The 15,359-nt window shown below is 32.1% G+C and overlaps 2 protein-coding genes and 1 long non-coding RNA gene across 4 annotated transcripts in view; 1 reads left to right on the top strand and 2 right to left on the bottom strand.

Annotated features, from left to right (window-relative positions):
* The window catches only part of LOC134691491 (uncharacterized), a 48,004-nt gene extending 42,929 nt beyond the window's left edge, over positions 1 to 5,075 (bottom strand). For both annotated transcript variants that reach the window (XR_010102145.1, XR_010102146.1), the window contains exon 1: positions 4,995 to 5,075. This is a non-coding gene — a long non-coding RNA (uncharacterized LOC134691491). The remainder of the gene's footprint in view (positions 1 to 4,994) is intronic.
* The window catches only part of LOC134691489 (uncharacterized), a 386,460-nt gene that overhangs the window by 101,715 nt on the left and 269,386 nt on the right, over positions 1 to 15,359 (bottom strand). The gene's annotated exons all lie outside the window — the stretch shown is intronic.
* On the top strand, positions 5,365 to 9,083 carry LOC134691530 (uncharacterized). Its single transcript, XM_063552097.1, has 4 exons — positions 5,365 to 5,380; positions 5,654 to 5,854; positions 5,936 to 6,414; positions 8,718 to 9,083. The coding sequence occupies exons 1-4, from the start codon at positions 5,365 to 5,367 to the stop codon at positions 9,081 to 9,083; spliced, it is 1,062 nt and encodes a 353-aa protein (XP_063408167.1).

The following is a 15,359-nucleotide window of genomic DNA, read 5'->3' as shown; positions in this document are numbered from 1 at the left end:
TGTCATGTCACTGTGTTATTAGCCAGGCTATCTAATGGGAGTTATTTTTGTGCCATGTCACTGTATTATTAGCCAGGCTGTTTAATGGGAGTTATTTTTGTGTCATGTCACTGTATCATTAGCCAGGCTGTCTTATGGGAGTTATTTTTGTGTCATGTCACTGTATCATTAGCCAGGCTGTTTAATGGGAGTTATTTTTGTGTCATGTCACTGTATCATTAGCCAGGCTGTCTTATGGGAGTTATTTTTGTGTCATGTCACTGTGTTATTAGCCAGGCTATCTAATGGGAGTTATTTTTGTGTCATGTCACTGTATCTATAAATCAGGCTCATATAACCAGCTGATAATTCTTTTACACAAACGTGATGATGTATCTGATAAAAATCACTACAATCCTTTTATATTATATAACCATGCATGTATAGCAGTGGTCAAGATTTGTACCATCTCGGGATTTGGTCAACTCATTATTACAGAATATTCAATAAATATTCAATTATCGATCCATTTTTAAAAGGGTGTTCCAACCCAGGTTAAAGGGGGGGGGGGGTTCCATCCATATGTTCTGATGGTTCGCACCCAAAACACATTCGCACCCCCACAAGTTCGCCCCTTGGCTACGTTCGCACCCTTTTTTATTCAAATGCTGGTTGAATTAGATTTTTTTTAGATACATATATATCAAAATATTTATATATTTTAATGAATAAAAATTCGTGAATTTTTTTAATGAAATATATTTTTTGACTGTGATTAGATGATTAATAGTCAGAGGTACTACTTATACAAGTAATTTTTATTTACTTGAGGAAGTTAAAATAAATATACACATATACAATAATTTGTAGGATACTTGTACAAGTGAATTTTAGTTACTTGTACATGTATATGTATAGAAAGTCATCCTATCTCCTTTCTTGAATTCTAAGAATTTCTTTACTCTAATAGAATTTTAAATTGTCTGCCCTTTGCAGATGTCTTTACTAATCATTAAGGTGTAATTTCATGGACAATGAAAATCCCATTTGTCTGTTATCTTCAGAACACTGCTCATTTACAAGTCCCCAAGGAGCAATTTTTGAAGGCCTTGAGCAAATACTTAAGATCTTTGCAAACAGTTTCTTTGTTGAATTAATGAGATGAAACATTGAACTCTAATAAAAAATTATGAGCTAACCTTGGAAAAATTATTAAAGCATGATTTTACATCGCAAACCTTAAGAATGTTTGTGGGATTGTAAGAAAAATTTACTTAATATACCAGTGAATTTTTCAGAAAATTAAGGGGAGATTATTTAAACATTATAATTAACTTAAATGTGTAATTTTTTTTTACTTCAAGTAAATAAAAATGACTTTTACAAGTAGTACCCCTGACTGATATATTAATTATGATTTATTTAAGATTACTGTTCTAAATTGATATTAACAAAGATAATTTGGTATTATTGTTATGTGTCTGGTGTTAAGTAAAATACAAGTAGTTAGTTTGGTACAAGTAAAACAATGAAGACTTTTAATGAATAAAATGAAAGATAACTATTTTTACTAGTTTGTGACGAGTTTGATAGCCATTTGGATTTTTCTGCCCTACTTTAACAAGTCTAATAGACAAATGACTTAGTTTTTGACAGAGGCTGATTTATAAATTAAACTGAAACATTTTTTTTTTGATTTAGAGGGTTTTACAGGGCTTTTTGTGAGAAAAATTTGGTTGATTATTTAGGGAATCACTGAAGCATGACGGGAGCTGGTCCCCTCTTGGTCAGTCAGTGCCCCTCCCCCCCCCCTTTATGAAAATTTCTGGATCCGCCATTTTTTTATCATGACAATATTTATTATCAATTCTGTCCAAATAATTCACAAAAGAAAACCTGTTTACGTTTTTAGAATGTCACTATTTTATTTTAAACAATAAAAAAACAAATTTTCTTTATTTAATAAAAAAACACTATCAAAAGGACAATTAAAATAAAGCTTCGAACTTATTCAGCACAAATCCTTTGATGCGAACGTGTGGGGTGTGAACGAGAATGGAGCGAACATGAATTTAGGTAGCAATACACAGTTAGGAGTTTAGTTTCGCATTATGGCCCCTGTGGATTTTCCAAATAGGAAAGATATTGTGTAATAAAATTCATTTTTAGACAGATGAGTGCTAATATAGCCTTCAAAGATGGTTTATAAGAGCATCAAGATTATTTTATACATGTTTTATGGGCCGTTTTCTGTTTGACAGTCCGTATTTTCATAGCTAGACTGGCCATCGGTCCAGAAATTAATGTACTGTTTACAAATACTCTTTTTCTACACGAAGTTTTTGACGCAATTTAACAAAAAAATGAGACGAAAGACATGATTTTCATTGGATTTGCTGAATGATATATGTACACAGTTTCAGAAAAGGTATTACTTCAAGCGATTGAAATTCTACTTTTAGTCAAATTTTGGGGAAATATGTGACATCTTTCCCCCCCTTTTTGCAATATTTTATAACAAATAAATGCAGATTGTTGCCATGGATACACCAAAAAGAAATTATATTTTACCAGTTTATATACTGGAAATAAAATCTATGGAAAGATTCTGATTACATACATATGCCCATATATGACACAAACAGTAAGCTTCATATTGCAAGAAAGCAATGAAAAGGGGATGGTAAAATTCATAAGGGCAAATTTCAGTATTTTTTCCTAACTGTTTATTGCTACCTTAGGCGAACGGACCCGGATTGGAACCAAGACAACATGGACTCTTGGATAGTACTTTTAGACTTTGTTATATACCAGACGAACAGAAATTAGGGATAGTAATTCCGCTCTTTAAGAATAAAGGAAGTTGTAAAGACAGTAAAAATTATCGTGGAATAACAATTACTCCAACATTATCCAAACTCATTGAGGCTGTTTTAAAGATCAGAATTAATCCTGACATTATAAAATATCAAAATCCATTACAACGTGGCTTTACTAAAAGAACAGCACCATTAAACTGCTCTTTTATTATAGAAGAATATCACAAGGAATGTATCGAGTTAAATGATCAAATAATAATAACTATGCTTGATGCAAAATCTGCATTCGATGCTGTTAAACATGCTGGGCTTATCAGAAGATTATATCAAATGAAAATTCCGGAACAATCAATTTTAATTATTGATAATCTATATAAAAATGCTGTTTCTTGTGTTAAATGGAATAATCAAATATCGGACACTTTTAGAATAGAACAAGGCGTAAGACAAGGAGGGACTCTTAGTGCAGACTTGTACAAAATCTATATAAATACACTTTTAGACATTTTAGCTGATTCAGGATATGGAGGCAAAATTGGATCTATTTCTTGTTGTGCTCCTACTTGCGCAGATGATTTAGCCATTCTTAGTAACTGTCCGTATGAAACGCAAATTTTAATTGATATGGCCTTTGATTTTAGTAAACGTGAGGCATACTTACTACAACCAGCAAAAAGTTGTGTTATACAGTCTAAATCACGTCACCATGAGAAAGTAAATGAAAATTTTTGGAATTTAGGCAATTCTGTTCTTCCAACTTCTAATAAAGCAACACATATAGGAATATGTCGTACAGACGATGATTCATGTAAAGCAACAATAGATGAGAATTTAAAGAAAGCAAGAAGGACACTATATAGTTTAATGGGGGTTGGACTTTATGGCGAAAATGGACTAGATCCACAAACTTCAATGTCAATAATGAATACTTATATTATACCGATAATGTTTTATGGATTGGAAATAGTAATCCCTAGAGGAAGATGTTTAGAAACTTTAAATATCCAATTTAAGAAGTTCTTGAAACAATTGTTATCTTTACCAAAAACAGTAGCAGATCCTGCTATATATATGATTTCTGGGATGTTACCTGTAGAAGCTCAAATAGATGTAAAAATTTTAACTTTTTATGGAAATATTACTAGACAAGGAAAAAATTCTATTGAATGGCAACTAGCGGAAAGGCAATTAAATGTTAAATCTATTAATAGTAATAGCTGGTTTAGTTTACTGAGGAAAATATTTTTGAAATATGAACTTAATGATCCTGCACAATACTTAGTTAATCCAATTAGTAAATACCAATGGAAAAGGGAAATAACTTCCAAAGTTCAAAAATTCTGGATTGAGAAGATACTGAATCAAGCAAAACTTTATACCAGTTTAAGATACTTATCGTTGATATATAAACCAGGACAATGTCATCCTATTGCAAATACAAATACTATGAATTCAAGGGAAATTATTAGAATTCCTACAAAATTGAAAATAGCTACTGGGAGTTACATTCTGCAAACAGTTAGAGCCAAGTTTAAAAGTAATACAGAACTGTCTATATGCAAACTGTGTAATGAAACAGAAGAAACTTTACCACATTTCTTATTAACGTGTAAAAGTTTAGAAGATATCAGAAAACCAATTTTGGAAGATTTAATTAATTCCTGTAGTGAAGAACTAGCTGCTTTTAATATGAAAGGTGAACATTTTGACATTTTACAACTGATCATAGATCCCTTTAATTACATGACAATGTTAAGAAATGAAAAAGTTTTTAAAGTGATACAGAACATTATAGATCCAAAATGTAGGCGATTATGTTACAATCTCCATTGTGAAAGATATAGACTGTTGCAATTAGATGATATAAAGAAAAAGAAAAGAAAGTAACATTTTATGAATCCTAAGTGTCAATTGGTTGTCTACTCTTAAACAGTGATATCTTTAGATAAATATTTTTAGATTTTAAAATATTTAATGATTTGATGATATTGACATTAAGTCCAATTTTATCGTCAAGAATATGATGAACAATGTAAATAGTGTATAGTGATATTGGTGGAAGATATTTTTATTCATGATGTGAAAAACCAATACTCGGAAGAGGTGTGCCTACATTGGCAGAATATATATTACAGATTACAGATTACAGGACGTCCGTCTTATATCTTAACTGAATTATCTGTGTTCTCACAATACCTCTGTATATCTTTGAGTAGGTTTTACTAAAATCGTATGTTTACCCTTTCTTTCACAGGAAACATATTTTTGTCAGGGGCGCGAAACGGGTGCGTATAATATACAACTCGTTTCAGGAGTTGTTTCTGGGTTACACTAATGACTGGACCGAATGACAGGACCGAATAACAGGACCAAATGAAAAATGCTAATAACTTTTTTATTATTCATAGGATTGATCTCAAATTTGAAATATAATAAGATGTCAGCATTTGAAATTTAAAATTAAAAAAAAATTATATAGAAACTTGAAAAAACGTGACCTGACCATCGATGACAATGACAGGACCAATATCGAGAATGACATCACAACTTCCTCTCTTCGTAAACAATGCAGAATAGGAACTGCACTACAGAGAATACAAGAACAGCAGAAAATTCATTGACGCAGGACACAACGATCCGGCACTTTTCTATAGCCTTATATCAAATATTTTTGTATTACTTTAAAATATTTATTATTTTTGTATTTAATTGAGAAAAGACAAACATAGAATATAATATTTAGTGTTAATAATTTGAGACAAAGAAAAGTGTTAGGATATTTTTTGTTTGTTTTTTCATATTGTTCATTTCTAATCATGTCTTTATTTCCAGTGATTATTGATGGCCATTCCCAGGCCAAGGGAAGCCGAAAGCCAACGAGGTCTATGTAATAAGATGTGAAAACTCCGATGATTGGAAATGTGACCAATATCCGTGGATACAATATGGGTTAAAAAAAGTGACAATTGGTAGTGCTGTGCTAGAAAAGAAATATTTCAAGATAAAACAACCAGGTTCTATAAGTCAACAATCAGGTAAGAGGAGTAGACCAGTTGGTTCACTCTGAGACTACTATAACACATATTAAGAATTGTGATTTTGGCAGATACTTAATAAGAAAGACATAGTAGTCTCAGGTTCACTTGAATTCAGAAGAACAGCGTTTTACTTCGAAGACAAGAAGAATTTAGTGCTAGTGCATTATGAAGGTGACGAGAATGTGTATACTCCTTTAATTCATGGAAACCGAAAAGAAAAAGAAAATGCACCGGAATATGTTCGTACCGCCCCCTCAGTGTTAAAAGCCATAGAAAAAGTTGTACAAAAAGGTGACAAAACCGCTATAGATGTGTATAGAGACAGTATTTCAAACAGTGATATTCCTGGTGTACAACAAGGTGTAATGAACGCAAGAAACGTTAAACAAGTTGAAAACATTGTGCGAAAAGTGAACGAACAGAAGAGAATAAGTAAAGATGACATTTATAATCTGATGTTGTTAGCTTACCACATGGAAGGTTATATTCAAGAAATTACTGTGTTCCCGGATTTAACTTCTATAATAGCTTTACCGGAGATGATATCTATAGTTAATCAGCTACTGGACGTAAATACGGTAAAGATGATCAACCGTTTCTATTCTTCTACGATACAACATTTAAGGCAGTGGCTATTCGTCCGGCTAGCCGGACAAATAGTCAAAAATGTCTATTCATCAGGCAAGCCGGACAAATAGCATGTTTACGGTTTTTCGCTATTTGTCCGGCCAAAAATATAATGATGAAGATATAGCATCGTGTTTTGAAGGTTTTAAATAAAGCACGAGTTGTTTTAAAATAATCATATTGTCTAACATCGTTTTATGAAAAAGAACTCATTCTAATAAAAAAAAACAAAAAAACTATACATTTGAATCAGATTTTTTTTATTCTAATATTCTAAAGGAATTTGGGTAGGAGGGGGGGGATGATTCTCTCTTTTATAGTTCTGCCTATGAATTTCATGTAAGGTAAATAGTCGGGCCAATCATTATTGGCTTTTTCTATGATTCCAAAAGATCCTGATTTATTGTTTCTGTGAAGTTTGGTTAAAGTAAGGTCCCCATATGATTATGAACGATTCTTTATTAAAATTGTTCGGCGATTTTTATTTCATAGGAAATTAGAGAAAAGGGCAGGCACGTGTAACCTTTTCCCCAAAAGTAGGATTGTGTTTTCGATAAGATTGTTTAAGAAAAAAATGTGTACTAGTATTAGATACAACAGAAAAAAGGAGGGTACCCCAACCCTGGTGTCTCATTCCCAGTCAAGGCATATCAGTAAGTTCATATATCTCCGTTGTAGTATAACTTGAAAATAATGCATCCAAGCAAGTTTGATATAGTATTTTTTTTCCGAATGCGTTTTGTGTCCATAGGCATGATAAGGTAAATGGGGTTAAATGATCTTAAATCATCAATTTCACTTTGATTTCAGGCTTATTCCTCACAGTTAACATGTACACGCTATTGTTTCGGAATCACTCCTATATACATTTGTTTAAAGCAATCACATTCTCTCAGGTTTTCTCTATGACATCTTTAAATATAAATCACGATCTCCAATTCTCAAAACGTCCATTGCATACGCGCGTGTGTTATCCGACACCGCGTGTGTTATCCGACAACTCATCCGGGACACTTTCCGCGTCACATGACACTTTTATTCAATCGTAACTACTCGGCCATTCTCGCTACGCAGTACAATAGCTATTTCTTCGTGCAACCAGAAAGGCCGAGTTGTTCCGATTGACTTTTATTGATATTAAAGATTGGCGCATCCGCAGACGGATGGCCGGACGAATAGAGATTTTTAACTATTCGTCCGGCTAGCCGGACGAATAGACACTCCGAACATTTAAACTCGGAGATTTTTATGTGTCGCCTCTTGTGTTCCGTAATATTATATTTGAGGATCGCCCTATCATGCCAGTAGCATTTCTCATAAAAAGGTTCATTCGAAATTTTTCGATTTTGTGTCATCAGTGTTTCCGAAGTTAAATAGAAAGTGTGTACCGTTTGTGACTGACCGGGAACCAGGATTATCAAATGCAATAGAAAAGAATTTCCCGAACTGTGATGTGATAATGTGTTGGAACCATTTGATTGGTGATGCCAAATTCAACCTACAGAAGATGGGTGCAGATCAAACTAACATTGCATTTTATCTTTCTATATATCTGTTCCTATTAAACGACTGAACAAGTATAAGGAGCTTGATTGCTTTGTGTTATCCATGTACTACCATCAGTGTTACTACTATACCGAAACAGTTTCTAACATTCGGGAATTACTGCGTTGTGAAAGTGATGAAGAATTCAAGGAGAAAAAGCAGTTGTTAACAGTGAAGTGGTCAAAACCGTTCGTCACATATTTCAACAAAATTGAAAAGGATATTTTATATCATTGTGGAAAGTGGATAATAAGGAAGTATGACAACCTTTATGATCCGTTTTCTTGAGTTACAAACAATCCGTGTGAGAGTATGAACGCCGTTATTAAACGACTGAACAAGTATAAGGAGCTTGATTGCTTTGTGTTATCCATGTACTACCATCAGTGTTACTACTATACCGAAACAGTTTCCCCATATATCTGGATTCCAACCGACAGGATTATCGCCAGTTTACGATGAAGACAAACAGTGATGGGTTGAAAGTTTCGGGAAATTCAGCAGTAAGGATACACCGCGTGTTCAAGTTCAACATACAGGAAAGTCGCACTGGGTAACCTCTTTTCAACATAAAAAGGAAAATGCCGTTTATGTGTTAGACAGTAAAAGTACAGAGTTCAAACTTACACCTTCGATGGAAATTCAGTTGTCAGCTATTTATGGTCATGGAAAAAGGAACTTACTTGTGAAACTACCTGACGCATAACAGCAAACAAATGGATATGACTGTGGTGTCTATGCAATTGCCAACATGATGGAATATTGTGATAAAGGAAAATTCAACACTCAGAGACGTACCAACTTTATTGAGAAATATATGAGACCGCATTTAATTTCTTGTTTAGAAAAGGGTCACTTTACACCAATTCCTCAAGGAATAACATCAAGTTCCGATTTTGTGAGAATATATGCAAGAAGGATTGACAGTAACTGTCAGTGTGGCAAACCAGATGTTTTTGAGAATATGATAGGATGTGAGGCAAAACGTGGAAGAATCAATTGTGCTGAGTGGGTTCATCAGACATGTTCAGGAGTTTTAGAAGATTGGTACTGTGACGAGCACCGTGTTATTTGAACTTGTTATTGTCTTAAAGTAGTATATTGTATCTATAACTGTGTTGTAAATTTTGTTGTATATTACCGGTCATGATTTGACACGTTTGATTTACAGTTATAAATTGACAAACAATAGGTGTGAAATAAGCCATTAACAAGTTGATAAACTCTAAATAGTTTGTGATTACAGTAATTAGCATTATGCATAGTTTGTTTTCTCAATATATTAAACTCATATCATTAAAAATTATTTCCGTTTAATTACTTAAGGTATGCCCGTGCCTTGTGCAGGATATCTTGGTAGTTTTAAATATTTTAATAAATATAAATAAACATTTTCGTGAACTACTTGAGGTATGCCCGTGCCTTGTGCAGGATCTCTTGGTAGTTTTAAATATTTTAATAAACATAAATAAACATGTTCGCGGACTACTTGAGGTATGCCCGAGCCTTGTGCAGGATGTCTTGGTAGTTATAATATCTCATAAAAATAAATAAATGTTTTCGTGGACTACTGGAGGTATGCCCGAGCCTTGTGCAGGATGGTATCGGGACCGTTCGCCCTAGTAACATGTTCGCCCTGGGTCCGTTTGCCCTGAGTTCGTTCGCCCTTAGAGTCCGTTCGCCCTACTAAAAATATTAATATTCAGGCATTGAAGTTGAATAAACTTAATCAGATATATTTCTATATATTCTTGAAATTTATGGAAACATGGAAATATCTAAAAGTTTATGGCTTGTTAAGGATCATTAATTTATTGTTTTATGACAAAATAATTCGGATCACTGCTTATTGTGATACCTGTCTTTTGATGGATTAATAATATTATAAAAACAAATTTGTTTTGATAATATATTCAGCTTGAAATTAATTTTTAAAAAATGTACGAACTGTAAAACAGATTTACAAGTTCATTCATTATAATACTCTGAGACTAGTCTCAGTTATACTGCATACATTAGTGAATGACTGAATACAATTATTTTGTTAACAAATATCAATAAAGATAAATACATTGTATTCCAGTATTCTACTGCAATCAAAGGGAAATGATGAAATTGATTGCGGCAATATAAATATTCGGTGATTTTTCAACAAACTTCAACATATTTTGTTCAAATGCTTAAAATTATGCCACTATAGACAACAATTAGAAAAAAATAATAATCAGGGCGAATGGACCCTGGGCGAACAGGTATCAGGGCGTTTAGTTTTAAATTTTCCCGAATGTCTATGAATTTTGCGGTTGTAAATATGTCTGATACTAGTTTACATGTATTACCTTTCAGTTATATTTTCAGGTAAGATTATTTCCATCACATAATTTATTTTTAAATGCTTTCAAACATAGACGTATTTTTTTTATTGTTATATAATTTTAAGTTTTCAGTTTTATTTTTTTTGTTGCTACATGTACATTTCTAATTATATCTATTTGCATTTGTAATCCTACTTAATTTTTTTTCTTTATTTCAGGGTGGGGTACACTGCTAGCTAGGTCCTCGTCCTGTACCCTGGGATGACTATAAAAGTCATGCAGAATGCTAGCAAAACAGTTTATATTACAGAATCAGTCTTTAGATTATACACAAAGTTAAAAAAGGAATAAAACTATTCTTGGCTTATGAATTGAATTAAGATGAATAAATTTGAAGTATTTACTTTTACGTCTAGATATGTAATTAGTCAGGCTTTCCTTGTCACGATAACGGTTAATTATGACACTGAGAGTCAACGTACGTTGGTCAAGTTTATTACCTTAAAAAATTGAAATAATCTATTTTTTGTAGTAATTTCTTATTTTTTAATTATCAAAAAATAATAATTTTCTAATTTTGTCATTTAGATAATAACATAAGGAGGTTTCATCGGTCGGGTTATGTCGATATTGGTCAGGTATATGTCAACGATGGTCAAGTCACATTTTCGCGAGCTTTTTTATATTTTTTTTTATTTTTTTTTCTAATATTTAAGTATTAAATGTTGAAATCTAATTAATTTTTAAATTTGAAACAAATCCTTCAAGAAATGAAAAAGTTATTAGCATTATCATTTGGTCCTGTCATTCTCGATATTGGTCCTGTCATTGTCATCGATGGTCAGGTCACGTTTTTGCAAGTTTCTGATAAAATTTTATATATTTTTTTTTTAATTTTTAATTTCAAATGGTGACATCTTATTATATTTCAAATTTGAGATCAATCCTATGGATAATAAAAAAGTAATTAGCATTTTTCATTTGGTCCTGTCATTCGGTCCAGTCATTAGTGCTACCCGTTGTTTCTCCGGAAAATCTTAAGTCAGATGAGGTTTTTTTTCGCGCGCAACCAATAACATTCAGTTTTGAATCCAGAGGCGAATTAAGCCCACCTTTTGAGAAAAAAATTTGATTGATTATATAGGGAATCACTGAAGCGTGACGGGATCGGGCCCCCTCTTAGGCAGCCAGTGGGCCCCCACTTATGAAAATTACTAGATCCGCCACTGGAATCCGGTTTCTTACCTGGAAGAAGAAGAGGTTGCAGTTGCAGTGATCTGCAGTGGCGGACCCAGGCCTGAGGAGACGTCTAGAGCGTACAATCTCTCCCCTTTTGATCGAAAAAAAATTCTCAGACTCATGCTACTCACGATTTATATGATGTTTAGGGTTACATCAGACACTGGTATTAAAGAGATAATGGTAACTGCAATTACGATTATCCCAATATGGCGACGGTAGATATAGGTAAAATCTTTACACTCATTTTTCTTACATGTAGCATGCTTTTGTCAATAGTTACTCAGCTGCAAGGTTTATCTATACCATTACATCATATTTGAATCGTAACGGTGCACTGGAATTGTCTAAGCGCTGTGAAAATAGCCGTTGAAAAATTCGGGATGATAATCGTAACTCTATGGTATTTTTCTTCTTTGATAATCGTAATTTTCTTAATCGGATAATAGTAACTGAAACATAATAAATGTGTCTTTCAGCATTTCAATGGTATTTTGTGTGTTAAAAATGTAATTTAATAGAAAAGTACGAATTATATGGCAAGCATGCAAATACAAAAATGTTCCTTGTTTAGTACCTTCAATATTTTTCTCTACAATATCTTCCATGCATATGTATGCAGCATATTTTTCATATACCGAGTATTTATGAATTTTTAATAAGTTTGTTTCTTATTTTGCGGAATATGGGTTATTCAATTATTTTCAATTTTGCAGTCATTCTTTGAATAAGTATTTCTTGTAAGAAAATTCAAAGCCACATCAAGTTTATTTCTTGATTTTCGGGCTTTTGGCCAAACTATAAAAGAACACAAATCCATGTTTGTCAATGAATTCCACGTTACTTAATTTCATAATACACAAAGAATCCCATGTAGGGCCAATCTTTATCTAATCTTATTTAAGAATTGAATGCTTCTTTTTGTAAATTTATTGGGGTGTAAAAGCGTTGACCGAAGTACATTTTGTATTAAGCGCATTCTAAAAATGTACGCACGGTCAACGCTTTTACAACCCTATAAAGTTACAAAAAGAAGCATTCAATACTTATAATGACATTTTTTAGATAGGATTATAAAAGCACGATTTTCATGAAGTTAAATTTTTAAATTCACCTGTGCACTTTATTGTGGGACCTCGTGTCATCATGAATGAAATGTTATTGTCTCATGCAACTGCTTACGGAATAACATGTGATGTGTAATTAGCCAATCAGAATAACGTATTATAATGAAACATACATCTAATGTAATTATATAGCATTAAATGTTTTAAGGATGTCATATTATCATAATTCAAAATTAAATTTGATTCTTTTATAGTTTATATCTGAGATACTGAAATTTCAGTGACAGTCATGAAGTAGCCAATATAAATAAGAAGATGTGGTATGTTTGCCAATGAGACAACTTTCCACAAGAGACAGACAGGACTCATCATTAACACATATAGGTCACCGTACGGTCTTTAACAATGAACAAAGCCCATACCGCATAGTCAGCTATAAAAGACTCCGAAATGACACTGTAAAACACTTTTCAAAGTTTTCCCTTGTTCATCATAGCTTTTAAGTTATGATATCATCCATGAAAAATGATCGAAGTGACATGAAAACTGTAGCCACTAATTTCTCGTCAAACGGTTTTTGACGAATACTAAATGTCTTTCCTACTTCGTTATGGCATAATAGGGTATGTTCTAGAATTAAATCACCGGGGGGCAGAAATAGCACATATAACCACCTGCAATAAATGAATTTAAACAATATTAACTATATTTACTATTTACTTCAGAAATTATTTTTTGTTTACTGTCTTAATCAGAAATCTGATATAAGGTGACACATGCGTGTCGCCTGACAATTATTATCATGTATCATAATTTCCATCGCTCATTCACATATTTTGTGGCTTACCTAGTGTTTGGAAATTTCTGTAAATTAACAAAGTTCGTGTTTTCCCATTTCCAAATTTCTTGAAGCTTGTTCACCCTTCCAATTGTATGATATACTAGTATGTAGCTGTTTTCATAAGAACTTTTAAATATATATGCATAAAAAGAAATGTCATAAGATGTTGGTACGCTTCGTAAATAATTCATCGCCATAATTTCATAATATGCTATCAGATTTACATTTTTAGTGTCAATATTAATAAAACAGTTTCCAGTTACGATTATCTTTTTTATTTTTAGATACATAATTACGATTATCTTTTTTTCCGAGTTACGATTATCATCCCGAATTTTTCAACGGCTATTTTCACAGCGCTTAGACAATTCCAGTGCACCGTTACGATTCAAATATGATGAAATGGTATAGATAAACCTTACAGCTGAGTAACTATTGACAAATACATGCTACATTTAAGAAAAACGAGTGTAAAGATTTTACCTATATCTACCGTCGCCATATTGGGATAATCGTAATTGCAGTTACTATTATCTCTTTAATACCAGTGATCAGAGACGTATTATGTTTCTGGTTACATGCAAAGGAAATAAATCAATAATCTGTGTCTAGTTCACCTGACTGGATCAGTTTTAAATGTTATAGTCAATGATACCTGTACGGGGCGCCGAATGGGACTCTTGTGGTTTTGTACAAAATTCAATTCTGTCATAACAAAATCATTTTTGTCTTACAAAACTATGTGCTACAGACTTGTTTTGTGAGAACTTCAATTTTGTGATGACAAAATTCATTTGTGTAGACAAAATTCATTTTTGTCATGACAAAATTCATTTTTGTAGACAAAATTCATATTTGTCATGACAAAAGTCAATTTTGTCTTAAAGGTATGCAAATATAAACATATTTGCATACAAAATTGACTTTTGTTACCTGATATGGAAATTAAATCACAAAAGTTAATTGTGTACGGTAAGATTCAATTTTGTGAGACAAAATTGACTTTTGTGAGACAAAATTGACTTTTGTGAGACAAAATTGACTTTTGTGAGACAAAATTGACTTTTGTGAGACAAAATTGACTTTTGTGAGACAAAATTGACTTTTGTGAGACAACATTGACTTTTGTGAGACAACATTGACTTTTGTGAGACAAAATTGACTTTTGTGAGACAAAATTGACTTTTGTGAGACAAAATTCAATAAATTCAATTTTGTCATTTTTGTTGAGACAAAATTCAATTTTGTCATTTTTGTTGAGACAAAAGTCAATTTTGTTAATTTTGTTGAGACAAAAGTCAATTTTGTAAATTTTGTTGAGACAAAAGTCAATTTTGTTAATTTTGTTGAGACAAAAGTCAATTTTGTCAATTTTGTTGAGACAAAAGGCAATTTTGTCAATTTTGTTGAGACAAAAGTCAATTTTGTGACGACAAAATTCATTTTTGTGATGACAAAATTCAATTTTGTAAGAACAAAATTGACTTTTATGAGACAAAATTGACTTTCGTGAGACAAAAATCAATTTTGTTGAGACAAAATTCAATTTTGTTAATTTTGTTGAGACAAAATTCAATTTTGTTAATTTTGTTGAGACAAAATTCAATTTTGTTAATTTTGTTGAGACAAAATTCAATTTTGTCAATTTTGTTGAGACAAAAGTCAATTTTGTGACGACAAAATTCATTTTTGTAATGACAAAATTCAATTTTGTAACAACAAAATTGACTTTTATGAGACAAAATTGACTTTCGTGAGACAAAAATCAATTTTGTTGAGACAAAATTCAATTTTGTTAATTTTGTTGAGACAAAATTCAATTTTGTTAATTTTGTTGAGACAAAATTCAATTTTGTTAATTTTGTTGAGACAAAATTCAATTTTGTCAA

Source organism: Mytilus trossulus, chromosome 11 (assembly GCF_036588685.1).
Source record: "Mytilus trossulus isolate FHL-02 chromosome 11, PNRI_Mtr1.1.1.hap1, whole genome shotgun sequence".
Taxonomy (NCBI): Eukaryota; Metazoa; Mollusca; class Bivalvia; order Mytilida; family Mytilidae; genus Mytilus; species Mytilus trossulus.
The sequence above is the reverse complement of the archived record's forward strand: the minus strand, read 5'-3'. Positions and strand labels throughout refer to the sequence as shown.

Coding starts and splice junctions, on each gene's coding strand:
- LOC134691530 (XM_063552097.1), top strand. Junction 5,855..5,935: donor TAAGAGGAGTAGACCAGTTG/GTTCACTCTGAG, acceptor TAGTAGTCTCAG/GTTCACTTGAATTCAGAAGA. Junction 6,415..8,717: donor AGCTACTGGACGTAAATACG/GTAAAGATGATC, acceptor GACGCATAACAG/CAAACAAATGGATATGACTG.